Here is a 27,969-nt window from a genome sequence, read left to right as displayed (position 1 = left end):
GAATGGTTCAGTCTGGTCCAGCTAATCCGGAAGCGTCCGTTTCTAGCGTTGATTGATGTCCAAGCAAGCTAATGTTGCTAATGTGTTATCACTACCGCTCGAATTTAACATTTTTACACTGAATAATAATAATAATAACCTCACACGAGTCCGTTTTAGAACGAAAATAACGGAACATTCAGCCTGGAGCCATCTCCGGGACTTCAGGTAAAATATGTTTTTTTTTTTCCTCTCATTTATTGATCTATTTATTTATTAAACGATGCAATTATTTTTCATATGAATATGGCTTGGGTGAAAGCTTATATAGTAAAGTCCAGTATGTTGCTTCTATTAGCACTACGCTTATATATACAAGAAGAAGAAGAAGAAAAAACCTAGTACTTTAAATATTGATGACATTAAAATGTGTTTCATCTAAAAGTTGAATAGAAATGTTCCCTAAGTGTTTAAAAACAAACAGTTCGTTTAAGAACAAACACTTGTTTAAGATTAAGTGCCAGTGTTTTGAACTTCAAAGTTAAATACAACTGAACTGTACCTGGGCAGTAATTCTTTTGCGTCACAGTAGTACCACATTTTGAGAATCACTCCTGCGGTACAGGATCATATTAGGATTAAACACCCACCAAAGAAGACAAAAAATTGTACTGTAAGTTTGATACACCACACATGTGTTTTTAAAAAGCCTGCTAAATTTAAATGAATTAAAAAAAAATTATAATCACCACGAAAAATTAAAATTAGGCTTTGAAATCATGAAAAATAAGGGCGGGACTGTGGGCGTGTCAGCTGAAGGCGCTGCATGCATCGGTCATGGCCGATTAGTACAGTATAGCGAAAGCATGAATACGAATAATCTTTGTGTCAATAAGCAACCATTTCTGTCTTTTGACATTTTCTCAGGTTAAGTGATTCGTCCATGCTAAACACATCAGAAGGTCCCGTTGGTCCGCCGGAAGCGTCAAATATGCAAAGGCAGACCGTCGGGAGGGAGGGAGAGGACCGCCGTCTGATCGGTTCCCTGGCCCACGACGCCTCCGCCGCCGTAAGCCGGCGAGCGTCCAGCGGCGAGCTCCAGCTGCCCCGAGCCTTCCCGGTCACGCACTCCCGGGAGAAGTTCTACACCGTGTGCTCCGATTTCGCGCTGCTCAACCGGGCGGTGAGAAAGCAGGACGACGGCGACAAATCCGCCCGAGACTTCCGGCCCGGTCAGTCGGCGGGAGCCTGCGTGGTTTCCCACGGCGACTGCGATATGGACGACCTGACGGTCGGCGGGGACGGCAAGACCACCCTGGCGTGGGAGATCGACACCACCGATTTCAAGGCGGTGCTCACTCGCAAAATTAGGACGGGTAAGATTACAGAAAAAATTGCCCCAAGATTTCTGGAAAAATATGGAAGTTATTCTTCTGTAAGAATCTGATTTGTTCCATAAATCATTTGAATTTTTGCTTTTTTGAAAAATTATAACTTTATTAAAAATTCAATTACAATTTATTTTTCTTGAACATTTTTGAATTTTTACTTCAAAAGTAGGACTTTTTACACCCCCCCCCCCAAAAAAATACAAAATTTGCATGGTATTAGGACTTTTTTCTTGATAGAGTACAATTGTTTTCTTGAGTAAAATGAAACTTTTTTTTTTTTTTTCTTACTTGAAAAGCTACACATTATTTTCCCGAAAGAAAAAATCTCTATCTTGAAGATTATGACAGCTTTTTCGGTTCCTCGAAAAAGGATGACTCTTATGTAAGAAACTTCGAAAAATATTTCGACTTTACTCATTTATTCGGATGAAATTAAAACTTTCCTATTGAAAATGTATTCTCACATTGCAACTTTTTTCTTGATTGTTTTTGCCCATGAAAATCAAACTTTATTTTCTTAAGATTACAACTTTTTTTTCTCTGAAAAAAAAATAAAATTCCTATAAAGTATTCATTCTCATTACATTATGACTTTTTCTTGAAAAGCGACACATTTTCCCCTGAAATGTTCTTTTCATGAAAAATTCTGATTGTTTGTTTGTTTTGTTTTTTTCTTGAAACATTATAAATATATTTTGATGAAATTATAACTTTTTCATGAAAATTTTGACTTTCTTGAAACATTACAAATATATTTTGATGAAATTTTTACCTGAAAAAAAATCTTTTTTTCATTACAGAATATGATTTTTTTTTAAATACAGCTTTTGCATTCATATTTATAGAATTTCATAATTTGTTTATTGATAATTAAGAAATACAAAATGTTATTAAATTAAAAAAATAATCATTATAATTGCATTAATTTTAATAAGAAATTAGCATTATTTTATTGATTGAATTGATTCACGTAAAACACGAAAGTATTTTTTGCTTTTATAAAGTTTTATCATGTTAATTCATAAATAATACAATATAAAACTGAGCATGACTATTGTTATTATTCAAACAATTTAATATTTTTATTTGATCTCATTTACAACCGCCTGATCCGTTTTACCAATCAAATTGCCTGTACAGCGTAAAGGCAATTTGTTTGGTGGCAGTCGACACTTAATAAAGGTTTTACAATGCTGACAGTTTGGACCAGAAAATTGCTCTTTCCATTGTTGCCTATGGACATTTTTATGAAGAATCTGAGCTAACGGGCGAATCATTTTTTGTTCCCCCTTAAGGCAGCGTGAAGAAGTGCGGCAGCAAGAAAATGAAGCCGGACCGAGCCAGCAGGAACCTCCAGGACGTCCCGCCTCGCCCTTCGCTGGAGGACATCCAACAGAGGAAAGTTCTCGACCTCCGGCGATGGTAACTCTTCTTCTTCATGGATATACGGTGATATGAAGTATTTCTTGTACATGCATTTGAATGTACTTATTGTACAGCACATGCAGCGGTACCTTGACTTGCGAGTAACCCAACTCACCTCATTTCATAGCGAGCAGTGGTTTGGCAGACAGCGAACAATTTTTCCCAAAAGACGCTGCCAGCTGTTTTGTATTGCACACTCCCAGTTGACCATTTCCAGGAAACTAAACGTAAATCAAAGAGAGTTGCACACATATACAACCAAACACCACATGACTTTTACTGATGAAAGTCTGCTAACTTAATGGTAACTAACAATGCAGTACGCCATAGATGGGCTAACGGAGCTAGCATCAACGTTGCCGTGTTATAACCCTTTAAGCAATGGCTATTTGAACACAAACGAAGGTAACATTACGACTTCTTACTGAGAGGTTATGGCTGGCGCCATGTAAATTCGTATGTACTACACTGCCCCCGGGTGGTGAATGTGAGCACACAAGAAGGAGCAGCACAATGTCCGTTGAATTGAAGCAATAAATATGACAAAAACTGTTCTTTTACATTCTAGTTAATTGTCATTACATTGTGCAAGTTTTTATAAAGTACAATATTATAGATGGCTGTTTTTCTTAGGCTGGAACTGATTCAAATAAGTATATTAAACGTAAAAGTTAAGTACAATTGAGCTGTACTTAGGCAGTGCCAAAGATACACGTACACGTTCCCACGACACAATATTTTCTTTGTTGCCATTCTCAAATGCCTTATAGTTTAATTTGAATCCCATTGCAAAATCTCAAGTCAAATTCCGCATTTTCAACAGAAGCGATTATTGCGGTTTGTCGCCAGGTACTGCATCAGCCGGCCGCAGTACAAGACGTCGTGCGGGATCTCGTCGCTGGTGTCCTGCTGGAACTTCCTGTACAGCACGCTGGGCGCAGGAAGGTGAACGCCGTCGCCGCCGTCTTGGCGCCGTCGCGCACACATTGTTGACCTTTGCGTTTTCTCGCCAGTCTGCCGCCCGTCTCCCAGGAGGAGACGCTGCACATCCTGGGCTACCGGCCACCCTTTGACGACATCAAGTTCGGGCCCTTCACGGGCAACGCCACCCTCATGCGGTAAGACATTTTTAAAAATAAGGCTGCTCGAGGAAAAAGTTCAAGTGAACTTGACTCAATCAAGCTCCTCCCCTCAGTTCAACATCGGTTGCCACCGGATGGCGCCAAAACAATACAGCGGTGCCTTGAGATACGAGTTTAGCACACTCAGAATACTTGTATTTCAAATCAACTTTCCCCATTGAAATGCCCTTAATCTGTTTCAACCTCCCCCCTAAAAAAAAAACAACAACAATTTTGTTTTTTGAATAAGAAAAACAGTACTCTGTAACATTGTACTTTATACAATATACAATAATGACATCACTAAATAGAATGCAAAGAATTACGAGTTTTGGACACATTTTGTACTCCAATTCAATAGACATTGTGCTGCTCCCTCTGGTGTGTGATCCTTGGCAGACATACACATACATATAGGCATCATAAGTTTCTCCTCTATAATATTACGCATTCTTTGCAGAGGATAAAGAATATATGCCTGTTTGTACTATGATATTAGTACCTACATAAAGTAGTAGTACTGTACGTGCGCCTTTGTATTCTCTGCCGACAAAGAAATCGAGCTACAGCTAGGAGGTCACTAGTTCCAGTTAGTCCTGTTGCGTCTCGTTCTGGCGCTAGTCGTGGTCTTCCTCGCCCTCTCCCGAGATGGTTCCGGCAAATCAACGACCACTTCCGCGTGCGAGGCCGCTCGTACATCCTGTACAAGCCGCACGGGAAACACAAGACGGCGGGAGAGACGGCGGAGGGAGCCTTGGCCAAGCTGACGCTGGGCCTGAGGGACGAGTCCATGGCCTACGTCTACCACTGCCAGAACCACTACTGCTGCCCCCTCGGTTTCGAGGCCACGCCCCTCAAAGCGGCCAAGGCGTACAGGTAATTAAGTAACACGCTACATTTACTCGAGCCACTTTTTGGGACAAAATTGAGCTTGTAAGAGTATTTTTGTTAAGAAGGAATGCTACTTTGACTTTGCTACATTGAGCTACATTTTGCTCGCGACTTTTATTTTGATCTCCATAATTGCTCGCATGATTTCTTCCGTTTGAGACTTTCTGTCACAGGACTCTTTGACCACTCCAGCGAAAGGCAAAGTTATGGCCCTCATGATGTACTTTCCAGGGGTCCTCTGCCCACCAGCGAGATGGAACACTGGATCCTGATCGGAGAACCCAGCAGGAAGCACGCAGCCATCCACTGTAAAAAGTAAGCTTTGTGGTCCTCCTCGCTTCCGTTCAGCTCTCCTCTGAGTCGGTTGCTCTCGCACAGGTGGACGGACATCGTCGCCGACCTCAACACACAGAATCCGGAATACCTGGACATCCGCCACACAGAGAAGGGCATCCAGAGGCGCACCACTAAAAAAGTACACATTTCCCAGTTACTCGTCAAATGATTCTTTAGTCACCGTGTGAGGATAGAGTCACAGCATGGTTACATATCTGGAAAGCCCTGACCGAGACGTTTCATTTGAGGTACGATTATTAGTACTTTGTTGCAAATGGATTTATGACCCTTCAACTAGTCAAATTTGACATGGCGCTGCTTGTTTTTTTTTTTTTTTGGGGGGGGGGGGGGGGGGGGGTCATTACATCATCGTACAACGGCATATTGACAAGATCATCACATATCTGTAGTGCACTTCTCAAGACCTTTAATTTGAGGTATGACTCTCACTACTTTGTTCCAAATTGATTTATGACCCTCCGTTACCTGTCAAAACTTGGAAACAGTGATGCATATTTTTGTTATGACGTCATATGAAGGTTTAATGAGAACACATTAACATGTCTGGAAACCTCTCATCAAGACCTTTAAATTGAGGTATGACTCCTACTACTTTGTTGCAAATTGCTTTATGACCCCGCTACATTAAATTCGATACGCAGCGGCTTGTTCTTTTTGTTTTCTTTTTGTAATTAAATCATCATATTAGGGTAGATATTGACCAAAGAGTGACAAATCAGACAAGCTCACGATGAGACCATTAATTTGATATATGTCTCCACATGGGTTGTTGCAAATCGATTTATGACGCCATTGCTCGTCAAATTTGGTGAAACATTACGTCGCGGGTTCTCAGGTGGGTGGCAACCTGCACTGCATCATGGCCTTTCAGCGGGTCAACTGGCAAAAGCTGGGCCCCTGGGCCCTCAACCTGGAGAACCTGCGTCACGCCGGCTGTGAGGCGGAGGAGACCAAGCGCCTCGCCCAGCTGGAACGTTCGCACAGCACGGGCAGCCAGAAGGACGCCCCCTGGAGGCACCTGTCCAACACTGCAGACAACCGACAGAAGAGCTCGCCCGACAGTGACATCGACGACGACGACGACGACGACGACTCCGACTGAACACAACGTTACCAAACGACGTGAGAGAGAACGAACTGATCGCGGGACGACGAAATAGCGTGGGGACTGTTTCCTCTGGCGGATTAATACACATTTTGGAACTTCATAAAGCTCATCAATACATGAATTGTATACACATACACATTATTACACTTACTGCTGTTCCATGCTGATGCATTGTGATGTTTATTGTACAAAACACGGCTTTCATGTTACCTTTTTTCATCTTTTGTTTTTGTAGCTCAAAAGAGGTATTAAATTTTACAATATTTAAATCCATGTTCAGTTCTCATTTATTTTCACGATGAAAAAAAAAAAAAAAAAGATTTTGATGAAAGCTTCCTTTTTAGTGTCACGCTTCCTCCGTTGGGCGACGTCCTTGTAAGTGGCGTCTCAGCTCGCCGATTTGATGTGGAGCAACGCGGCAGCAACCCCCTGACGAGAGAAGTGAAGTGTTTCAAAGTTTTGCATTGTCAACCAGCAGATGGTGCTGTGGTGCAAAACAAAAAAACGTTTTCTTACGTAGTGATTGGATGGTGCATTTAGCGTTTAAATAAACTTAAATCCTTGTACAATGTTCTCGTTATCCAGTGTCTGACTTCATATGAGAAATGACTTGGTCCTCGCATATTTCAAAAGCCCTCATAAAGACCTTTCATTTGAGGTCTCTTAGTTACTACATTGTTGCCAAACGATTTATGACCCTTCTACCAGTCAATGATGAAATAACGACATACCTGGAAAGCCCTCATGAAGACCTTCAATCTACGCTACGACCTCATGTCATTTGTTCAGATGTAAAGATCAGCAATGTGTCATCGTACCGATTAAAGCCGCCCCTTGCTTGATCCACGTGTCACTTAGAGCTGGCATCGTCGCTGACGTTTTCCCTGATGTTTGCCACCTTCAACAAAATGTACAAACCGAAAGACTTGATTCAAATTCTAAAACATAAAAATAAAACAAAGCTACCTGAAACTATGAAGCAAGGTTGAAAAAAAAAAAACAAATTGACATTTCGACAATATTTGCGGTTAGATTTTTAGATATGATGTTTTGGGGTTATTGCAAAATAAGTAAACTTTATAACTATTAATAATTCAAAGTGACTCCTGTACAAATTACGCTGGATTGAAGAAAAGGTCTCTTGACTCACCCCCGTCGGGTGTCCCACTCCTCTCCGCTGTTGGGGTACACCACCCATCTCCTATCAGGGCTCCTCAGGGCCACGACCGACTTCAGCAGAGGCTCCACCCACTCTGGAGGACAACAGTTGATGCCCACTGCCAGGACCTGCGAGGACCTGCCCGCCGCACGGACGGCGTCTTGGAACGGCGTGCCGTCCGACAAACGCGTCCCGTCCTGACACGGTGGCAGGAAAGTAGGTTAATTCAGTTGGACGTGTCATGGTGATTGATCTGGCGTTACCTTGCAAGAGAAGGAGATCCAGGCGTCGCAGTTTGGGAATTCCCGGAGCAGCTCTGCCAATGCTCCTGCCTCCTTGACGCTCGGGATGGTCTCCAAGGCGAAGACGTCCGCTCCTGACGCTGCCAAACACTCCAGCTGAGGCCGATGCCAAGCTTTCAACTCCTTGGAACGTAGAGCTGAGGTTTAAAGGACTGATCTGTCTGTGCCTCTAACACAGAAATCCAGTGAAACTAAAAGCCAAGGTTGGCTAAATTACTAAGGTAGATTTATTCAATAGCAATCAATTGTACTTTGTAATTGTAGATTTATGACCCACATTGACAAGAAGGTTAGTTATTTGGTAAACCCCTCATAAAGACCTTTGTTTTGAGGTATGAATCAAGAGGGTTTGTTGTTACTAGTCAAATCTGTGTGATTTTCCACCTACGCATGGGTGTAATTAGACTTTAAACCGAAAATAATATAGGCCCTACAACGGAGCCTTGAGGGACACCTGCAGCTTGTTTTAGTTTTTTTTGCTTGGCATCTCACCTCTATGCTCATTTTGTCAGCATACGCGCCACTGTACTCTGAGCCGTCATGCAGAAAGGCTCCGTAGGGCCCCACGGACGCCGCCACCACCACAGGACGGGCCGCCGGCTGACGAGAACCGAACGTCGTCGCAGACTCTTGGGCCAGACGAAACCCGGACGCCAGCAATTCCCTGCTGGCGTCCGAACCGACGCCCAAGTGTTGGATGAAGCCTTGGACGGTGGCCTGGTAGGTGGCGCTGGTGATGACGTCAGCACCACTCAGAAGGAAGCTGACGACGTGTCACATAATTAGAACCAGCAGTTAAACCGACAGTAACGCGTTTTTATTTAGCGCTTGGACACACAGTACCTCTGATGAGCAGCTGTGATAGCTTGGGGGTTGGTGTGCAACAGCCTGGCGCTCCACAGTGGATCTCCCTGCGCATATATAGTAAGAAAGTGGTACCATGACTTACAAGTTGAATTTGCACAACTCAAATCACGGTGATGTTCGCCGCCGCCATCTAGTGGCAGAGTGGCTGAAGCTCATTTGAAAGTCACATTTTTGCTCACAACACAGAGCCAAAAACAAAAAAAGAAATCGACCAACCGACTGCTCGTAACTCGAAAAACTCGTATGCTGGTCAATGGTGATGGTAATGTAAAATAAACAAAATCAACTGAATTAATATATTAATATTGACAATATTATCATTTGGCATAATGGCAAAAGTCCAGTTTTAATGTTTATTGTCACAATGAGCACTTAAAATATTATACAGCCAAGGCCCAACGGTTAAGATCATCGCCTACCACTGTGGGGCACCTACGTACACGACCCCGACCGGACCATCCGCCAACATAACTCGGACTCACGGCTGTGGTGTCCTTGAGCAAGACACTGATACCCCGAACTGCTTCAGCTGCCCCCTGCTCCAGCGTGTTCCACTAACAAGTGTGTGTGTTCAATGTGATGGGTAAAATGCAGAGAACAAATTTCGTGTGCATCCATGCATGTTCATGACAAAGGTGATTCTTCTTCTTCTTATTATTTATAAATCGTCATCTAAATCAATATACTTACATAATTATCATTTTTGTATGTGATAATCCAATGTTTTAAATCAGGAAATTATATCAAATTTGGTTATTTTAAAATACATGTAAAATAATTTTGTTTAGCAAATATTTATTGATTAGTTGTAGAATGCAGTCATAAATAACGTGACATTTTACTACTACAGTATTTTGGTCTATTTTACCTGGAAATGTGCACCTTTAGCCTCCAATTCGGTTGCTAATCCGCCGTCCAAGAGCAGAGCTTCCTCATCGTCCATGACATTTCTCAGTCGAGCGCGTAAACTCATGATAAAGCAACAAGAAAGTGGACTAAAGTCAATAAAGTGACATTTATCCACTTTTTTTTTCAATAAACGTAACTATTTACCACCACGCCGCTTTGCGTCAATGTTGTGCTTCCGGGTTCGACAGCAGGTTCAAGTGTTGCCTTTAGAGTCACTCGAATCTTTAAAACCCAAGATCGTTACGACTTCCTCACGACCACAATATCTCCGTTAAATGTCATTTAAGACATTCATTTACACTGGAGTGCTTAAACACTGGTTCAGTCGTTTTGCTTTGAGTTGCAAAAAGAAGGTAATTCTTATTCTTACCCCTCTCACCGTTCCTACTCTACAAACCTGACAATAAAACTCATTCACTGACGTTTTTACTGATTTATCTATAAGATTTCATGTTTAATTATTTCATATTAATTTATTTATCAACCCATTGTGTTACAATTCTTAAATGAGCTATTCATTGTTTAAATATTGAACAAACATTGAACGCATCTCTACTTGTAGTTCAGTTACTATAGGAACAAATGCCCCATTCAAAAATCCTCGTTGATTTTAACTTCAGCTTTCATCTACGTGTCAGCCCACGAGTAATAAAGACATAAACGTCTCAAGTGGTTTCAAAAAATAATATTGTTTTTAAAAATGCAAAATATAGTTTCAATTAAGAAAGATTATGCATAAAATGCATTCAGAAACATTGTGAAGTTCACGCATTGAAAATATCAAGGGATTTGGTGACAACTCGGACTGTAAAGCTGGAACGTCAACGCACCACGAGCACAGCCGGGGCTAACTTGCTAATGCTTGCCGAGCTCAGCATTTGGGAAATGATAACTGTTAACGCGTAGAAAATGGTAAGTTGAGGAAAATGTGTCTTTTATACATAAAAGACAACGCGGACACGCTGTTAGCTTTACATTCGCCTTCGGTTAATAAAAAGAGAAGTCGTCGAAAGTTGTCAATTGTGCTTCGCGTTCGTATGCACGAGCGCGGTGAGGACTACAGATAAAGTGAATAAACGATTAATCGTACATTTTCACGTAATATGAGTAACTGGAGTAAATAAAAAATCGTCGTTATAAATGTTCGTTAGATGTCGGTCTAGCACATTAGCAAGTACATTTGAGTCGTTAATGTGTGCATTTGTGTTCATTTTCCGTTGCTATGGGGATTGTTGCTACAATAAAAACCGCAGCATCATTAGCTACACATGTACAAAATATCAATAATTTCATAAATTCATGACTTTTTGTGTGTGTCAAAGATGGCAGATAAATCTGTAACGTGTCGGTTTCGCCAATAGGGAGCGCTATAATGCTACCTTTGCGCTTTGGTGTTTAGTTTCAACAAGCGTTTTTCAACCTTTATTGAGACTCGGCACATTTTACAAAAAAGACAAAAAAAATCTCGCCGCATACAAACAAAAATGTCACAAAAGGTAGATATACTGAAATTATGATCACTTCGTCTCTATTTACTCATTTGATTTGCTCTGTGTGAAATGTTTCTCTCGTATGAATGACAACAGGTAGAGTACTTGCACCTTCTGCCATCTAGTGCAAAAGCATTTAATTGCGCTGCCTGTCACAATACGTCGTTGGCACAGATAGATGAACAAAGATGCATTCATAGTAACATTAGTTAGTGTGGAAAAATTAGCGTTGTGAAGTTTTGAGGCAGAGCTTTTCGGTCAACCCTTTTTTTTTTTTTTATTTTTTTTTATTTCATTTATTTTTTTGTAAAATTATTTGAGTTATTTGATTAGTCGTTTCAGCCCTGCATTATAATAATAGCTTGACAGCGAATGACAGAAAATTTCAGTAGAGGCTTCCAGTGTGGTACAGTAAGTGACCAACTAAAGATAAGGAGTTCAGAATAGAATCGATTTTTTAAATTTTTATTACTGTCCAGCAGGGTGGAAAATTGTTTTTGTCTCACTAAAGACAATTATATCGAGCGTGTCTATGTATCACTGACTAAGAAACGTAATGCAATTGCTAATTAGCGAAAGTAGTGCCTGGTATGTTTAAGGGTTGCGAAGCGTGTATTGTAGCTGCAGCTATCGAATCGGAATCGGATCAATATTGATTTTGCGTTGGCAGTTGATTGCAAAATCAATTTTCATCTAACGATTGCTTATTGAACGATTAAACTATACCAAATAAAAAGCAATCAAGCAATATCACAGTACGTCCTGTATATTTTTCCCGTACTTATGTTGTAAACTTTGAATAAGTAACTGTACCGCTCTCTGCTTCCTTAATTGCCCCATGGCTATAAATAGTTTTCTGAATCTGAATTAAACAGTGCTGGTGTAGCTAATATTAATGTGTTTTGTTTTCAAGGAGGAGAAGGACCGCTTTGCCTTCCTGGCCGATTGGTACGACCCGACGGCGGCTCTCCTGCGGCGCTACCAACTCTTTTACTACCCCCATGACAGCTCCGTGGAGATGGTACAATTGAATAAATTAATTGGTTATTAAATCAAAACTATTACCAACAGGGCATTAGACAAAATAATAATAAGGGAAACAATTGGACAGTAAATGAATGCATCAATGGTTAAGTAAAGGCTTGATTTAATGTATAAAAGGTTGTTAAAAAGTTATTCGAGCTAAACATTATTCGTGAAGCAATACAACAGTGAGTAAAATCAATTAATAAACAAATTTTTAAAAAAAACAAGTGGTCATGAAAAAAATTTGTCTTGAAATAAATGAGTTGGTCATTAAATAAAGAAAATTTGTTATTAGTAAAAAAAAAAAATTAATAATTAGATTTTTTTTTTTTGAAACGAAAAAAGTACATTGGACACAAAATAAAACAATTGTTAAATAAAATAATACTCAATTGAATAGAAAGGTTATCAAAAATATAAATGTGGTGATAAATAAATCAGTCATAAAACAAATCAGTCGTAAAAAAGTGAACACATTCAATAACAACATAAACAACACGTCATGAAATACAAATACATTGCCTTGAAATAAATAAATCGTGATTAAATAAATGCATCAATGAATATAAAGGTCAAATACAGAAGGGCATTAAATAGAGGAAATAAAAGCACAATAAATAAATATATAATAAAAACGGTCCTGAAATATATGTCATTGCATTAATTATGAGTTCATTAATAAGTAGAAGTCATGAAATAAATGCCTACTTTAATGTATTAAACGGTCACGAAATGAACCAACTGTTTGTGAAATGAAAAGACGAATACACAGGTTTGAGACAATTATTTCACATTGAATTGAACATTATGATTAATAGGGACTTTGAATTGAACAATTTATTTAACATTTGAATCATTTAAATTTCACTCACTTTATATATATCGTTATAATTGGCACAGAAAAAAACCTCCATACATATCGGCAAAGCATTACATCATTATAAATTCAAAGTAAATAAACACCTCGGGCCACTATTTGAGAATATGCTGCGATTTATTGTCATTTATTTATTTTTTGCTATGCTGACAGCGTGTTGTCGTGATTAGAAGTGCTGCTTTATGACAGCTTTTGATGCCTCCTTAGCAAAGCAAACGCTGTAGCTATTATCTCCGTTAATCCACGTCGATGGACCTTTTGGTGTTTTCACGGCAGTTTGACGTAAAGAACCAGCGCATCTTCCTGCGGCGGACCAAATACGGCGACCTGCGCCCGGGCGATCTGTTTGTGGGCGGCCGTGTCAACGTCTTCTCGCGGCAGCTCAACATCGTTGACTACGGCGACAAATACACGGCCACCAAGCTGGGCAGCAAAAAAGAACGGTAACGGCCTCACCTCATCTACCAAAGCTGCCTGGAGATTATTTTTAGAAGCTTCTTAAGAAGAAGGCCGGATGCGAATGCGGCGTCAGATCAGAATAATCACGCGAGACGAGGTCAGATAATGACATGAGTGATTTTTTCGAAGCAAATCTCATCCGGTTTCACGTTTAGCGCACATTTGTCAATCTTTACAAAGTCACACGAGAGCCCCGATGCTCCTAATGAGTGCAATAAAATGCTGTGATGTCATCCAGAACCCTCGCGCTGCTCAAGCCGGACGGCGTGAACAAGGTCGGCGATGTCCTGGAAATGGCCAACCAGGCCAACCTGATGGTCACCAACGCCAAGATGACGCACTTGACATGGTAATTCGCTCTTGAAATCAGTGAGTCTCAAAGTGTGCGACGAGTACCACTCGTGTGTTTTTTTTTTTATTGTTTTTTTCTTTTTTTTTTTTTTAACGATCATATAGCTAAAAAAAAGCACAGTCATGAACAATCTTGGAAATGAAATGGAATTGCTGCCAGTGATCTTCCACGCACATATGGACTGCCCCCGACATACATAAAAGAAGCATATTGTACGATTAGGAATCAGTTAGCACCAGTTAATGAGCCATGAACAGACTTTTTCAGTAGCCATTACTGAGATGTAGTTCACATTCCCCACAAAGGCTCACTTTGTTTTATTCATTCCGGTTGCTCGACTCCTCTCATTGGTTTCCCCACATAAACAACAAACGAGAGTAGAGTTCTATCGCGGCAACACAGCAGTTTGTTCATTTTATACGGGAATTACAGTGCGTTTCGTTTACAGGAGCCAAGCGGCAGACTTTTATGTGGAGCATCAGTCGAAGCCCTTCTTCAAGTGAGTGGAAATGTTGACGGCAGGTGACGCGTGTCACGATAGCGCCTCACAACGGACGTCAAATCTTAACCTGCCAGCACGGGCGGCAACGTAGCGCAATCGCGTTGCTCAGATTCCTAATAGGCCAATAAAAATAAGCAGAATGTGGTTGCTAGGCAGATTAGGTAGATCAATCACTACAATGCTATAGGCCACTGAAGAGAGAGCGGGCATTTATTGTTAGGGAGATTAAAATAGGGCAACTGCCCAGTAGACCAATGAAAAGAAAGCAGACAGCGGTTGCTAGGCTGAGTCACAACTTCCTAATAGTTCCGGTGAAAAGAGAGAATGCGGTTGCTCGGCGGAATAATATAAGGCTGAATTACAATTGGTCAATGAAAGAAAGCAGATCCTGCAGTGGTTGCTAGGCAGAATAGATAGGACTGAGTCACTACTTCTCAGTCGGCCTATAAAAATAGAGCAGGCAGTTGTTGCTCGGTGGGATAATATAAGGCTAAATTACAATTGGTCAATGAAAGCAGATCATGCGGTTGTTGCTAGGCAGAATAGATAGGACTGAGTGACTACTTCCCAGTCGGCCTATAAAAATAGAGCAGGCAGTTGTTGCTCGGTGGGATAATATAAGGCTAAATTACAATTGGTCAATGAAAGCAGATCATGCGGCTGTTGCTAGGCAGAATAGATAGGACTGAGTCACTACTTCCCAGTCGGTCTATAAAAATAGAGCAGGCAGTTGTTGCTCGGTGGGATAATATAAGGCTAAATTACAATTGGTCAATGAAAGCAGATCATGCGGCTGTTGCTAGGCAGAATAGATAGGACTGAGTCACTACTTCCCAGTCGGCCTATAAAAATAGAGCAGGCAGTTGTCGCTCGGTGGGATAATATAAGGCTAAATTACAATTGGTCAATGAAAGCAGATCATGCGGCTGTTGCTAGGCAGAATAGATAGGACTGAGTCACAACTTCCCAGCCGGCCTATAAAGCAGGCAGTTGTTGCTGGGCAGAGTAGATAGGGTTGAATCAAAACTAATAGTCCAATAGTCTAATGAAAAGAGACCAGAAAGGAAGAGGAAGTCAAACATACTAAGAAAATTACTCCAAAGTTTGAAGTCACTGCTCTCTGTATTAAATATAAATACATATTGGAAAGAATGATATAGCTACATACAGCAGATATATATATATATGACTGTTCTTGTCAGTTCCTTGGTGCAGCAGGTGTGCTCTGGTCCCGTGGTGGCCTTGGAGCTGGTGGGCGACGAGGCCGTGTCCGTCTGGAGGAACCTCCTGGGGCATTCGGACGCGGCGGCGGCGGCGGCGGCGGCGGCGGCGGCGCACAAGGAGGCGCCGCAGAGCGCCAGGGGGCAGCTGGGAAGCGACCTGGCGCACGGCTCCGACTCGCTTAGCGCCGCAGCTAGGGTAATCCGGTTCACGTTCGCTATGACCCTTCCCGTCTTTCTGTCCTTATATTGTCCTTATCGCTAATCTCAAATATCTCCCGTAGTCCGAATGTCCTCGTAGGTTTGATGTCTTGTGTACTCTTCATTCCGTCTCTGTTGTTTACATCCCTTCAGTCGTCTCTTGCACTAGCGGTCTTTGTCGTATTAGTCGTACCAGCGGCAGAGATAAAAGAAGAAATAGCACTACATGATATTAGTTGCAGTAGAACTAATTAGAGTATTAGTAGTTATAGCGGAAGAAGTAGTAGCAGTCTGTTATACTAGTAGTAGTAGTGTGCTGGTATCAGTAGTTCTACTACTAGAAGTAGTAGTAGAACAACTACTAGTTGTTATGTTACTACTACTACCAGTACTTCTGTTTCCTTTGCTACTGCTACTTCTACTATTACTAGTATGATGACTACTACTACTTCTACTACCGCTATTACTGCTATTGTTTTTTTGTTCCTTTACTTTTAGTATAACTGCTACTGCTTCTTCTCCTGCTACTACTAGTAGTTACTACTACTGCTATTTCTTCTTCTTCTACTACGATTCCTACTACTAGTTTTACTACTGCTAGAAGTAGTACTACTCCTAATAGTTATTTTCCTACTACTACTATCCCCTTTGATACTGCTGCTGCTACTACTATTAATACGACTACTTCTTGTCCTATTACTACTACGACTGCTAGGGTTTCCTCTTCTACTTGTCGTCCAGGGCTCGAGACTGCGATCAAAATGGTCGCATATGTGTGCAAGTAAAAATTTCATGTGGTCCCACTTTTCGTGAGTGCATGTTTGAATGCTTCTTTAACACAGTTTTACTATGTTAGAATATATAATAATAAGAATATATATATATACACACATACATAAATCATGCATAGTCATGTGCTGGGTGCAACCAACCTTTTCAGTTTTACAGTGTAGAGCGAAGTCCTTTTTTTTTTTTTTTTTTTTTTTTTTTAACTACTAATGTTGTGCCCAAAAAAGTTGTAATCGTGTCATGCAGTGTAAATCCAGCCTTAACGTCCTCACTCATCTTATCGTGTCAATGTGCACATTCACCTTAATGGCCTGCCAAGTCTTAACTCATTCACTGCCAGCCTTCCCGGTTAGCATGGATATTTGACTTCTAAAGCCGTCAATGGCAGTGAATGTGTTAATGTTGATGTGCCATCTGGTTTTAATGTTCTATCCGAGTCTTGAATTTCTTCTCAAGTTTTAATGTCGTCCTGACAAGTTTCCATGTCATCCATCCATCGTCTTGTCGTCCTCACATTCTGTCAAGTCTTTGTCATCCCTCATAAATGTTTCTGTTCCCACTCGTCTTTACGCCCCGTCTCGCCTGCCTTCGTTAGCGTCGGCGTCGTGGCAAGGAGGCGCCGTATTCTAACGTGCGTTGTGTTCTCGCGGCACAGGAGCTGGAGTTCTTCTTCCCGACCACAATCTGCCACGGCCCCGTCAACACGGCCCTCTATTCGCAGTGCACGTGTTGCATCATCAAACCTCACGCTGTCTCCCAAGGTAACGGCGAGCCGTGGACCTTTCTGTGGAAACTATTCCCAGTTATTTGCGGGCTTTGTGCTCTTTTGTGAAAGGCCCTAAAATGCTGCCACAGGCCTCTCTAAATTGGAAAGAAGTACACGAATTGGTTTCAAGGAAGTATGGGAGAAACCCTTTGCATGTCGAGCGGAGCTAAGTTAAGCCTAGGTTGTTGAGTGGCAGAGGTGGGGGACTCGGCTTGCGTGACTTGACAGGAGTGAGACTCGATTTGACAACATTGGTGATTACATTTGCATTTGAAAAATAGAATGGCAAGACAACGCAAGGATAAGAGAAGCGATGGCTACGACCGTCTCATGTCATCCGTCGCTATAAAACCTACAAAGACCGCTTAGCTACGTTAACTTTGCAGTTTAGCCAACTGATAGCTGGTCAAACAGGAACACAGCATATAGTCAACATGCATATGTTGTGACTGAGCAGTAGTTTATGATTTGATATTTAGTGAGGAATTGACTTGCTACAGTAACTTTGTACATGCTTGAAACTGGAAGGTTAAGACAAGTGACTTTATTGTGACTTAGCCATCCAGTATTTGACTTACGTAGCGTCATCGCTGCATGCGCATGCACACGCGCCCTGCCGGTGATTTCTTTTGTCGAAATCAAATCACCTGTAAGACATTTCTCTTGAAGGGTAATGTTGTCCGATGAGTTCGAAAGGATATTTTAGTGTTTACGATTTACAATTTTGATATTTTCGCAAGAAACATGAAGTCGACGTTCGAATCATTTGCTTTCGCGGGCCGGATAAAATGACGTGGCGGGCCAGATCTGGCCCCCGGGTCATGGGTTTGACACCTGTGATGTAGGGAATTGTAAATAAAAAATCCCCCCAAATCTTGGTGGGCGTCAATTACTCGGCCAGGGCTCCTCTCTGTCTCTTATTTGCGGGGAATTTTCGGCTTTATTGTCGTGACCCGCAGAGCACTCCTCTAAATCCTTTTACGGGGATCGGCGACTTATGAAATCTTTTCAATTTGAGATTCGAAAAGCCGTGCAATCCGAAGTGACAGCATAAATGACTGCTTGCGTTCACTCCCCTGTTAATAAATACACGTGCACCTTTGAAGACCCGCCGGGATCACGATGGCATGCGCGTTCCTCCCGCCACACCTTCCTGGAGCCACGCCAGGGTGATGACGGTTGCCGAAGGAGTTTACGTCTCCTGTCGGGACGCGTCGAGATGTTTGGTTTATACAAACCGGAGCCTCGGACCGTCACGTTCGTTTGGCTGCCGGAGACGATTGCGCGACGTCATGGAACCGATGAGTCCCTGCAACTCATCAGAACGGAATACAGATACAGTAATCCTCACGGTTCTTGCTTCGCGGTCCCGCTATATTGCAGATTTGTATTACAGTTACATTACACTCTATTTTTTTTTATACTGTTTGTTACTTGCGCTCTCTCAGTATATTATTTTCCCCAAAACTATCACGGCAAGACAATAGTATTGTTGACGTCTTTTATGCCACTGATACAATGTCACTAGAGGATAACAATGCAAGTGCATCCTTTTTCAGAACAATTCACTCGAATTCAAATACTGGGAATGAACATTGGTATCACAATGTAGAAGAATCAATCAAATATCTTGAGATGAAAAATCCAAATAAAGGAGACTCTGGCTCGTGTTGTCTTTGTTGCGACTTTATACGAATGTGACGTAGCAGCTCGTTGGTGTTAGCGGGGTGCCTGCGTTCATCTGGCTTGAAACCAAAATGTTGCCACACGGTCGCGGTGGCGTTAGAAACACGGCAAAGTCACTCGGAACGCATTTTCGATCGGCGGCTCTTGTGCCTGATTAGATTGCGCAAGTGTCCCTAATGAAATCTCCGGTGGTTACGAGCAAGATGAACACGGCGTAATAGTAACAGCGGAATGTTGCGGAAAGGCGGCGTTTGTGATCGACAAGCCCGGCGTCCATCTTGTCAGAAACGCCGCGACGGCCGCTCGGTGGCAATCCAGACGAGTCCGCGGCGTCACGGCGGTCACGCTCTCGCAAACGCCCCGTGCAGACATGACTGGAATAGAAGAAGCTCCTGTTGCCAGGCACCCACAAGTAGTAGCGGGTCGCCTAGCAACAAGAGCAGCTGTTTTTTTTATCATTTTGTTTTTCCTTAGAGGGAGAGGGGCACACGAGCCAAATTGAGCCCGAATGGCAAACGTCTTATCATCATCCCGTGTGACCTTGGCCGTTTCCGTCTTTCTCGTTCTACGTCCCGTTTTCCAATCCGCCACGAGAGCGTCTCGGTGCCGATACGGAAAACCCGAGGGAGCCAGTAAGAAGCACAGCGGTGCGTTCAGGGTCACACGGCCTGAAAAGATGTCGATTTGTCGGCAGGCCTGGCCGGGAAGATCGTCAACTCCATCGCCGCGGGCGGGTTTCACATCTCGGCGCTGCAAATGGTAAACACGCACACTGTGACAGAAGTATTGGGACGCAAGTGGGCAGCGTCGACGCTGGTGACTGCTAAGAATTCTTCTTCTACTACTAGTAGTTATTTTACTACTACTACTGCTACTAGTAGTTCTTCTACTACCACTAGTTCCTCTTCTCCGTAATCTACTACTAGTAATTCTCTAAATACTACTATTCGTTCTTCAAGCACTTCTACTACCACTACTACTACTTCTAGTTCTTCTTCTACTACTACTAGTTCTTTAACTGTTGCTACTACTACTGGTTCTTCTACAACTAATAGTACTTCAACTACTCCTACTAGTTCTTTTTTTTTATTATTATTTTTTTTTACTACCACTAGTAATTGTACTGTTATGACTACTTCTACCACCACTAGTTCTTCTTCTACTGTGACTACTCCATCTACTACTAGTTCTTCTCTGCACTAGCTTTTCTTATTCTACTATGACTTCTAAGACGACTACTGGTTCTTTTTCTACTACTACGATTACTACTAGTTCTTCTGTTACTATTACTACCTCTCCAAGTAGTAGTAGTTCTTCTACTACCACGGCAAGTTCTTCCTCTACTACGAATACTAATGATTGTCCTCTACTACTTGTACTTGTTATTTTTCTACGACTCTCTACCACAACAACTACTGTTAGAAAAATAACTAGAATGACGACTTCTTCTTCTACCACCACCGCTACTTCTTCCTTCCGCCGCCGCTGCTGCTACTTGTCCCCAGTTCAACGTGGACCGAGCCAACGCCGAGGAGTTCTACGAAGTCTACAAAGGCGTCGTGACGGAATACGCGGTGAGCGAATGTTGACATTAGCGCGCATATTGCGACCCGATTAGCAACCTTGATTTTTCCCCCCCCCCCCCCCCTTCCGCACAGGACATGGTGACGGAGCTGTCTTTGGGACCCAGCATGGTCCTGGAGCTCCACGGCGCCGACGTAGCCAAGACCTTCCGCGACTTCTGCGGGCCCGCCGATCCGGTGAGTCCGCCGTTTGGCGACATTTTCTCACAAACTCTTGGTGTGCCATCTGTTGCTTTAACCATCTGCAGTTGAGTAAATAGAGGAAGCACACGATTCCAAATGGCAGAGTTGCCGGCGGCTTCTCCCCAATGCGTGCCGGCGACGCATTCCTGCGATGATGTGACCAAGTGAGTGTGTAATCACGAATGAGCGATCATGTGTGTTTACGCACAAGACGCGCATACAATTGGGATGGTATATGTTTGTGCTCCTGACACAGCCAACACGATGTTTCAATGGAATTTGTGCGTACGTGGCTGTCAATCTCTTGCACCGTGTTAATTTGTTGTTATTTTCTTTCTTCATTCTTTATTAGATTTATTCGGGTTTTATTTTCCCTTTTATGTTTCAATGTCCCTGTTTATGTGATTTTTGCTGTCGTATTTTTGTTTTGGTTTCATTTATTTGCTATTGCATTTAGTTATCTATTGTTTATTTTATGTTTGCATTTTTATGTCCTATTTCATTCATTTGTCCCTTGTTTATTTTCATGTCATATATTATTTATTTGATTTCTTATTTTGTTGCGTATTTCTACGTTATGATTTATTTTCATCTATTATTAAATTATTTGTTCTTTGATTTTTACCACATATTTAGCATTTATTTATTTTTGTATTTATTTTGTGTTTAAAATTTTAATTTGATTCATTTCCTGTTGCTTTGCTATTGCCAATCGGTAATTTTAATTTCACTTATTTATTTATTTATTTTAGTTTTGGTTATTTACGCGTTGAGTATTTTTGTTCTCTTTATTTATTTATACTTTTATTTTACGTTAACCCCAACGCTATCGTTATTGTTGTTTATTGAATTAATCATTATTCTAATTGTGTGTGTCTGTCACAGCTATTGTTGTGCTTCTTTTCACGTCGTTGTGTGAACTCCAGGCAGGTGATGACAGACGCACACAAACACACACACGCACACACACACACCCCGAATGCGTCATCAATGAGTGTCGCGTCTGATCGATAAAAAAGATGGGCTGTCTTTTATTATGAGCACTGACAGTTGTGCAGTCATGTGTTTCGGATCCATTAGTCAATAGTCCATTCTGACCATGAGCCACAACACCGTGACCTCCGCACCGCGGTCGGAGGCTCGTTCCGATTGGTTAGCGTGGCGCCCCCCCCCCCCCCTGTCCCCCAATAGCTCATTTGAAAGACAATACATGGTTGCGGCCCGCAATCGAGCCGGCCTGATTATTTTGGCAAGCGGAGAGCGGCAGGCTGTGCGCTCCTGTGACCTGCCTGGAAATCATTCACCGATCAATTAACCTTCATTTGCTGCGAAGAAGTAAAAAAAAATAATAATAATAATAATAATAATAATCATCATCATCATTTAATCCCGAAAAAAATATTGCATTTATCTTATTATTTTTCACTAGTTCCTTATATTTATTTCATTTTGATGTATCAAGCTACTACTGTTTATTTATTTCAATTTTTGTAGTTAGTAATATTAAAGATTATTTACTAATTAGTCAGGAAAATAGTTTCTCCATTTCCAGCGTTGCGTTTTAAGAGCGTAGGAAGAAGCATGTAAAATGTCAAGCAACAATAAGAATGAGTCATGAATATTATATTATCATTTTGTGTTTGATTTAGATTTATTTACCAATTATTTTCAATTTTTTTAATGATTAATATTAGAATATTAATCAGTAATATAATTATAATTGGGAAATTAATATTAAATATTGAATGGTATTTTTAGTACACAATTGACTTTGAAAAATGACATTTGTATTTAAAAAAAAATGTGGATTATGTTTTATTTTTATATTAATCATCAATAACTGACCTTAACATGGCATGTGGTAAGAAACGCATAGGCTAGCAGTAAAGAAACAGGAAATAAACACGAATATTTTGATTTTGATTTATAATTTCTGAATTTTGATTTATAATTTCTGAATTTAAGCTTAGCAGAATGCTAAGATAAAGAAGAAAAACTTTTTTTTTTTTTTTTAAGCAAAAAATGGTGCCGAGTCACATTCCTGCTGACGAGCTTGTCGCCTCTCATCGCCATGGCAACAGCGCCTAACGTTGCAACCATTAGCTTTCACCTCACGCACCTGCAGCCCCTTAACTACACACACACACACACGGAACATAAGTTTGATTAATAGCGAAAACGGGTCCTCTTTATTTGTTCGGAGAAAGAATTTTGTCCTGGAGCAAGGGCGGGGGGGCGGGGGGGGGGGATGCATTTGGTCATTTGGGGGCAAACACAGTCGTGAGGGTCACGCCCTCCACACCCGTTTGCGTACTAATATTTATGATCTACTAAAATGTGAATTTGATCCAATTCTCATATCTTGAAATCCTTTTTAAAGATTATTATCTCACATCATCTGAACGTTTTTACTGTAAATTGAAAACATCAATCAGCAACGAATACACTTTACCATTTGGACAGTTTGAATACTCACTCATTCGTTGCGCAAAGCAGAATTCGTGTCACTCTTCCGCTGACACTGACAGCAGCGCTACTGCAACTGTTGAAAGCGTCCCGGCTCTTGCTTGTTGTCGGTCACGCATATTCGGTCTTACAGTTAATAAGGTTGAAACTAGACATGGACCCGGTATTATCCGATTCTGAAACCGCAAGCGAAAAAATATCGCTGTTTCACTGTTATTAAAAAGAAATCTTGGTTTATTGCCAGAAATGTTTACAGCGTGACTCATTTTGATGAATCCAAATTCTAATTTTTTTTTTCATTTAACTGTTAGGGTACCGAACCAACTGGCAATCCGATTTCTTTGTGCGGATTCTACAAACCGTACCCAAGCAAATGTCTAAAATAAATGATTCATCAGCTTACCCTAAATACAAAGAATACAAATAACCAGTTTTTTTTCTTTACATCACTAGTACACATCACGAGGACTTCTTAAATATATTACTCCATATATAATAGTAAGTGGTTGTGACGTCACGCTTTTGTCGGCCGGCGTAACCAATGACCTAATAGGCCCGACTGATCACATGACCTTCCGACCTTACATTAGCCGATTCCCCCCCGAGGGCGCGTCCGCTGTGGATTTTTGACCGTTAACTAGAATAACTAGATTAGACTCGCGAGCTCTGTCCGCATGCGATGGCGAAACAGCAATCAATTTCGTTTCATCGTACACTTGCATAAAAGAAACGCTACTGTTCCTCCATTGCCATTTCTCGGTCCCGTTTTACATTACACACATTCATTCATCACAAGAAAATACTTTTCAGAAAGCAAATTCCAACCACATTTCCATCTTCAAATCTTTATTTGGACTGTTTCTTATGTACCATTGCAATTGTAAAATTGTCAAATAGTTTACTCTGTTTAGTGAATCTATATGTTTTTGTATTGAACGACAGAAATACGTGAAGTTTTCTATTTGTAATTTATTGGGACGCACGTGTATTTTTTGTTCATCAGACTCGCGTCACGTGACCGCTTCTCCAATCCGACGTAAGCGACTCGTTTACGTGAAACGTGGCCGAAATCTTCTCGGGAATGGATGGAGGGACTTGCGAAAAAAAGAACAACTATGTCATACGCCGCCATTTGCGTCTGCCCCAAAAAAAAAAAACGTCAGCATTTCAGAAAATGAAAAATGACAAAAATAAATGAATCGGTCCAGTGTTATTTTGGTCTCTTTTTTGATAATATAAACATAACAGAGATTAAAAATAATGTATTTTAATAATAAAATGTAAATAAAACATGTAATGAAATATGTACTTTCACCTTTTCACGATTCCCACAGTTTGGCTTGATTTAACGCACACTGGTCAAACTAAAATTCATTTTAGTCAAATTTGGAACAGAAGGGCTAAAAGGGCTAACTTTTTAGCACCTTTACAAAACAATGACATTTTCAAATATTTTTGTTTTTGGTTTTTTTTTTGTCGTTGACTTTAGGAAAAGTCATTACATTTCACAGTGAAATAATGACATTAAGGGTATTTGTATTGCTATCAAATATCAAATTTGACCTGGACAGTGTGTGTAAGAGTGAAATAGTTCATCCATGAAAATGACACTCATCAAAGGCGCATAGGTTCGTTTTAAAGGACAATGAAGGATGTTGGGAATTGAATTCCTGTGGCGACTTCCTGCCATTTACACAGCCGACTTTCTTTGCCAGCTTCCTCCCTATACAGTTAACAATCGTCTTTTGTGTGTTTCGTTTCCTGGAGGCGAGTTTACGGTGACCTTGAAGGAAAGACACTGGCGCTCAGGATGCTGCCATGCGCTGCCATTTTGGGTCCAACACACTTTTGGAGCCATCCATTGTGTGTGTGTAACTGATTTTCCAGGTGTCCCCAATCAAGTGTCCAGCGAGTGTCATAAAAACGTGTTTCCTCCCTCAGGATGCGGCTGGCATCCTACTTCCTGAACTTTGTTTTCCCCTTTCGCAGGACATCGCTCGCCACCTCCGTCCGTCCACGCTGCGAGCCATCTACGGCAGCGACAAAGTCAAGAACGCCGTCCACTGCACAGACCTCGCGGAAGACGCCATCCTGGAGGTGATTGTTTACTTACCGCGCTGGGTAGCTTTGCAGAACGGAAGCGTCCAAACCGAGACACGAGGGACGAGTGGAGCTCACTTCTTGAAAAATATGAAACTTATGAGAAGTTTCATATTTTTCAAGAAGTCAAATATTTCCAAGAAAATGTGTATATTGGAGAGAAACAGTCATATTTTACCAAAATTCTCATTTTTTTCAGAGACAAAAAATTCAGTCAACAAGAATATTTCTTAGTGTTAAAAGAAATGTCATATTTTACCTAAACTCACATTTTTGAGAAAAAAGTCAAAATTCTCCAGAAAAACTCTAATCATATGACAATAAAGTCTTTTTGGTGGGGGGGGGGCAAAAAGTCAACATTTTAAGGCTTAAATTTTAATATGAGGGGGAAAAACTCCAGATAAGCAGAAAAAAAAATGGATGGACAGATATACTTTACCGAAATTCAAATTTGTGGAAAATGTAAAAGATTTGAGGAAAAAAAGTTGTAATCTCATGAGAATTAAGGGTCATACTTTTTTAAGGTCGTCAAATATTTGAGAAAGAAATGGGTATATTTAGGAAAAAGTTATGTATTTTAAGGGGAAAACAAGTTGGAATTTTATGAGAATTGTCTCATTCTTTCGAGAAAAATTCAAGTCAAATATTTTGAGCCAAAAAGTTGCATATTTCAGAGATAGTCATATATTTTACCAAATTGTAATTTTTGAGAAAGTCAAGTATTTAGGGGGGGAAAAAACTGTGATTTTAGGAGAATATAAATTCAAGATAGCCTTTCAAGAAAAAAGATTTGAATTTGAGAAAGGGGGGGAAAAAAGTCTTAAATGTATGACAATAATGTCTCATATTTTTTGGTGAAAGTCAAGATTTTCAAGATTTAAAGTAAAATATTTAGAGAGGAAAAAATGCATTTGAGCAGGAAAGAAAGTCGTTTTCTTAGGAAGTCTCATTTTTTGAGAGAGAAAGTCAATATTTTCAAGATAGTCAAATATTCTGGGATCATTGTAGAGAGAAGTAGTAATCATATGAAAATAGTCTTTGTTTTTGTCTGTTTTGGGTTTTTTTTTTTTAGAAAAAAAGGGCAGATTATTATTCTTTTCTTCAAGATAAAAAGTCAAACTTCTGTGTTGTGGCAGCATGAAACAAACACTGGCTTTGGAATGGATTTACAAGTTCACGGTGTGGTCCCCCCCCCCCCCCCCCCAATTCCTGCTGGTTAAATTAATACACGACAATCTTGAAAAAGTTTCAGCATGAGGGGCTATGTTAAACCCGCAACCCCCCCCTCTTTGGTCTCATGACCGCAGCGTGGGCCCCGGCCCCGGTCCCGCCTCAGATCTCTCAGTGTGACGGGAACAAAAAACGACAGTGGGATTTGAAACAAAAGCTTTTGTTTAGTGGCGGAGGACAGGGGCACGATTGGAGGGGGGGGGGGGGGTAACATAATGCCTCCCTGTTAACCATTTGCCCTTGATCCTGACCGGGCGGACATTTTGTGATCCTCAGGTGCAGTACTTCTTCAAGATCTTGGACGGATGACCGAATAAATAATAATAAATACAATTTTAAAACGAAACATTGAGACTTTGTTGTTGTTGTTGGGTTTTTTTTCTCCCTGTTTGAACCAGATTTAATAAAGTGACCAGAAGACGACTGACAAGTGCTTGGATTATTCCCTTTCTGTTAACATGTAATGGGAAACTGCATTGTTAGCTTTCTGTTGTTGTTATCAAATCAGTTTTCCTGAAATGAAACGCCATTAATCCACTCCAGATATAATAAAAGAATGTAAAGCAGTAAAGTTATGTAATGTGTGTGCATGTAGAGCTAGCGACAGCTCCTTACTGGCAAAGTTGGGAGTAGGGGTTTGGGCATGGAGAATCGATTGGAACCTGGGGCTAACATTTCAGTTCTCCCGGAATCGTTCACATTTTTTAAACTTTCGGTTCCTGGTTCCCACGTCTACAGTCCGCCGACCCGCATTGCATTGTGCAAAACGATGTCGGTTTTGGCTAAGGACCCCCGAAAATGGCTCACGGAGCACAGTTTCAACTGCAAGCTATCAGTTTCGCGGAGGAACACGGGAGTCGAGCAGCCGCGAGAGAATTCGAGATCAGCCAATCCATGCTTCGCCAAGTGGAGGAAGCAGGAAAGGATGGCAGGATTTTTTTGCTGACATCGGCACACACCGGATTTGCCCATCAGTTGGCGCTCAGCTCAGTAACATGTTTTTAGACACTCGTGGGTTACATTTATTTTTCAAAAATAAAGCTCTGGTGTCTTACACTCTTAAGGAAAAAGAAATGTAATAACACATTTCTTAGGTCGTTATTTAACGCAATAAACCAGTCCCATCAGTGTAGGTAAAGATGCAAATCTATATTTTTATAGATCCTATGTAGTTAAAAAAAAAACAAAAAAACAGGTTTTTGGGTGGCCAATGGCAGTACTGAATGATGATTGGTTGGAAACAAGGAAGTGCGAGATGAGAACAAACTTCTCTTCTCCTGCCTTGCTGCCCAGTGGAGAAAGTTAATAGTAATGTAATACAAGGTTTGATGTTTAAAGTTAGAGAGAGCAGACTGTGATGGTTTGGACACGTCCAGAGGAGAAATAGTGAGTGTACTGGTCGAAGGATGATGTGGATGGAGCTGCCAGGCAAGAGAGCGACAGGAAGACCAAAGAGAAGGTTGATGGATGTCGTGAGGGAAGACAGGAGGGCACTTGGTGTTGGAGAGGAGGATGCAGGAGATAGGCTGG

The 27,969-nt window shown here is 41.1% G+C and overlaps 3 protein-coding genes across 9 annotated transcripts; 2 read left to right on the top strand and 1 right to left on the bottom strand.

The window, feature by feature from the left end:
* The first annotated feature begins 20 nt into the window (after positions 1 to 20).
* Positions 21 to 6,545, top strand: LOC133481146 (basic immunoglobulin-like variable motif-containing protein). 4 transcript variants are annotated; one of them, XM_061780181.1, is made up of 9 exons: positions 21 to 207; positions 907 to 1,355; positions 2,666 to 2,792; positions 3,645 to 3,740; positions 3,809 to 3,913; positions 4,565 to 4,792; positions 4,967 to 5,122; positions 5,186 to 5,282; positions 6,000 to 6,545. In XM_061780181.1, exons 1-9 carry the CDS (start codon positions 56 to 58, stop codon positions 6,264 to 6,266), a joined length of 1,677 nt encoding a protein of 558 aa, XP_061636165.1. In that variant the 5' UTR covers positions 21 to 55; the 3' UTR covers positions 6,267 to 6,545. The 4 variants fall into 4 exon arrangements, with proteins under 4 accessions (XP_061636165.1, XP_061636162.1, XP_061636166.1 ...); XM_061780178.1 differs by having other exon boundaries at positions 4,472 to 4,792; XM_061780182.1 differs by having other exon boundaries at positions 22 to 207; positions 5,039 to 5,122.
* zgc:172121 (uncharacterized protein LOC337599 homolog) lies at positions 6,435 to 9,707 on the bottom strand. 2 transcript variants are annotated; one of them, XM_061780230.1, is made up of 8 exons: positions 9,654 to 9,707; positions 9,469 to 9,568; positions 8,577 to 8,644; positions 8,226 to 8,496; positions 7,695 to 7,856; positions 7,423 to 7,628; positions 7,091 to 7,170; positions 6,435 to 6,701 (listed from the first exon to the last, which is right to left on the bottom strand). In XM_061780230.1, the coding sequence occupies exons 2-8, from the start codon at positions 9,541 to 9,543 to the stop codon at positions 6,619 to 6,621; spliced, it is 945 nt and encodes a 314-aa protein (XP_061636214.1). In that variant the 5' UTR covers positions 9,544 to 9,568; positions 9,654 to 9,707; the 3' UTR covers positions 6,435 to 6,618. The 2 variants fall into 2 exon arrangements, with proteins under 2 accessions (XP_061636214.1, XP_061636213.1); XM_061780229.1 differs by having other exon boundaries at positions 9,469 to 9,694.
* Positions 9,708 to 10,166: 459 nt separating this feature from the next.
* On the top strand, positions 10,167 to 26,785 carry nme7 (NME/NM23 family member 7). 3 transcript variants are annotated; one of them, XR_009789467.1, is made up of 13 exons: positions 10,168 to 10,421; positions 11,913 to 12,020; positions 13,179 to 13,345; positions 13,600 to 13,710; positions 14,162 to 14,212; positions 15,418 to 15,634; positions 17,081 to 17,186; positions 19,572 to 19,636; positions 20,383 to 20,451; positions 20,536 to 20,637; positions 20,709 to 20,807; positions 25,099 to 25,206; positions 26,716 to 26,785. XR_009789467.1 is itself a non-coding variant. In XM_061780218.1 (12 exons), the coding sequence occupies exons 1-12, from the start codon at positions 10,419 to 10,421 to the stop codon at positions 26,746 to 26,748; spliced, it is 1,140 nt and encodes a 379-aa protein (XP_061636202.1). In that variant the 5' UTR covers positions 10,170 to 10,418; the 3' UTR covers positions 26,749 to 26,785. The 3 variants fall into 3 exon arrangements, 2 of the variants coding, with proteins under 2 accessions (XP_061636204.1, XP_061636202.1); XM_061780218.1 differs by lacking the exon at positions 20,709 to 20,807 and having other exon boundaries at positions 10,170 to 10,421; XM_061780220.1 differs by lacking the exons at positions 14,162 to 14,212; positions 20,709 to 20,807 and having other exon boundaries at positions 10,167 to 10,421.
* The last annotated feature ends 1,184 nt before the right edge of the window (positions 26,786 to 27,969 follow it).

This window comes from Phyllopteryx taeniolatus, chromosome 7 (genome assembly GCF_024500385.1).
Source record: "Phyllopteryx taeniolatus isolate TA_2022b chromosome 7, UOR_Ptae_1.2, whole genome shotgun sequence".
Lineage (NCBI taxonomy): Eukaryota > Metazoa > Chordata > Actinopteri > Syngnathiformes > Syngnathidae > Phyllopteryx > Phyllopteryx taeniolatus.
Note: the sequence above shows the minus strand (reverse complement) of the source record. Positions and strands in the feature narration are given on the sequence as shown.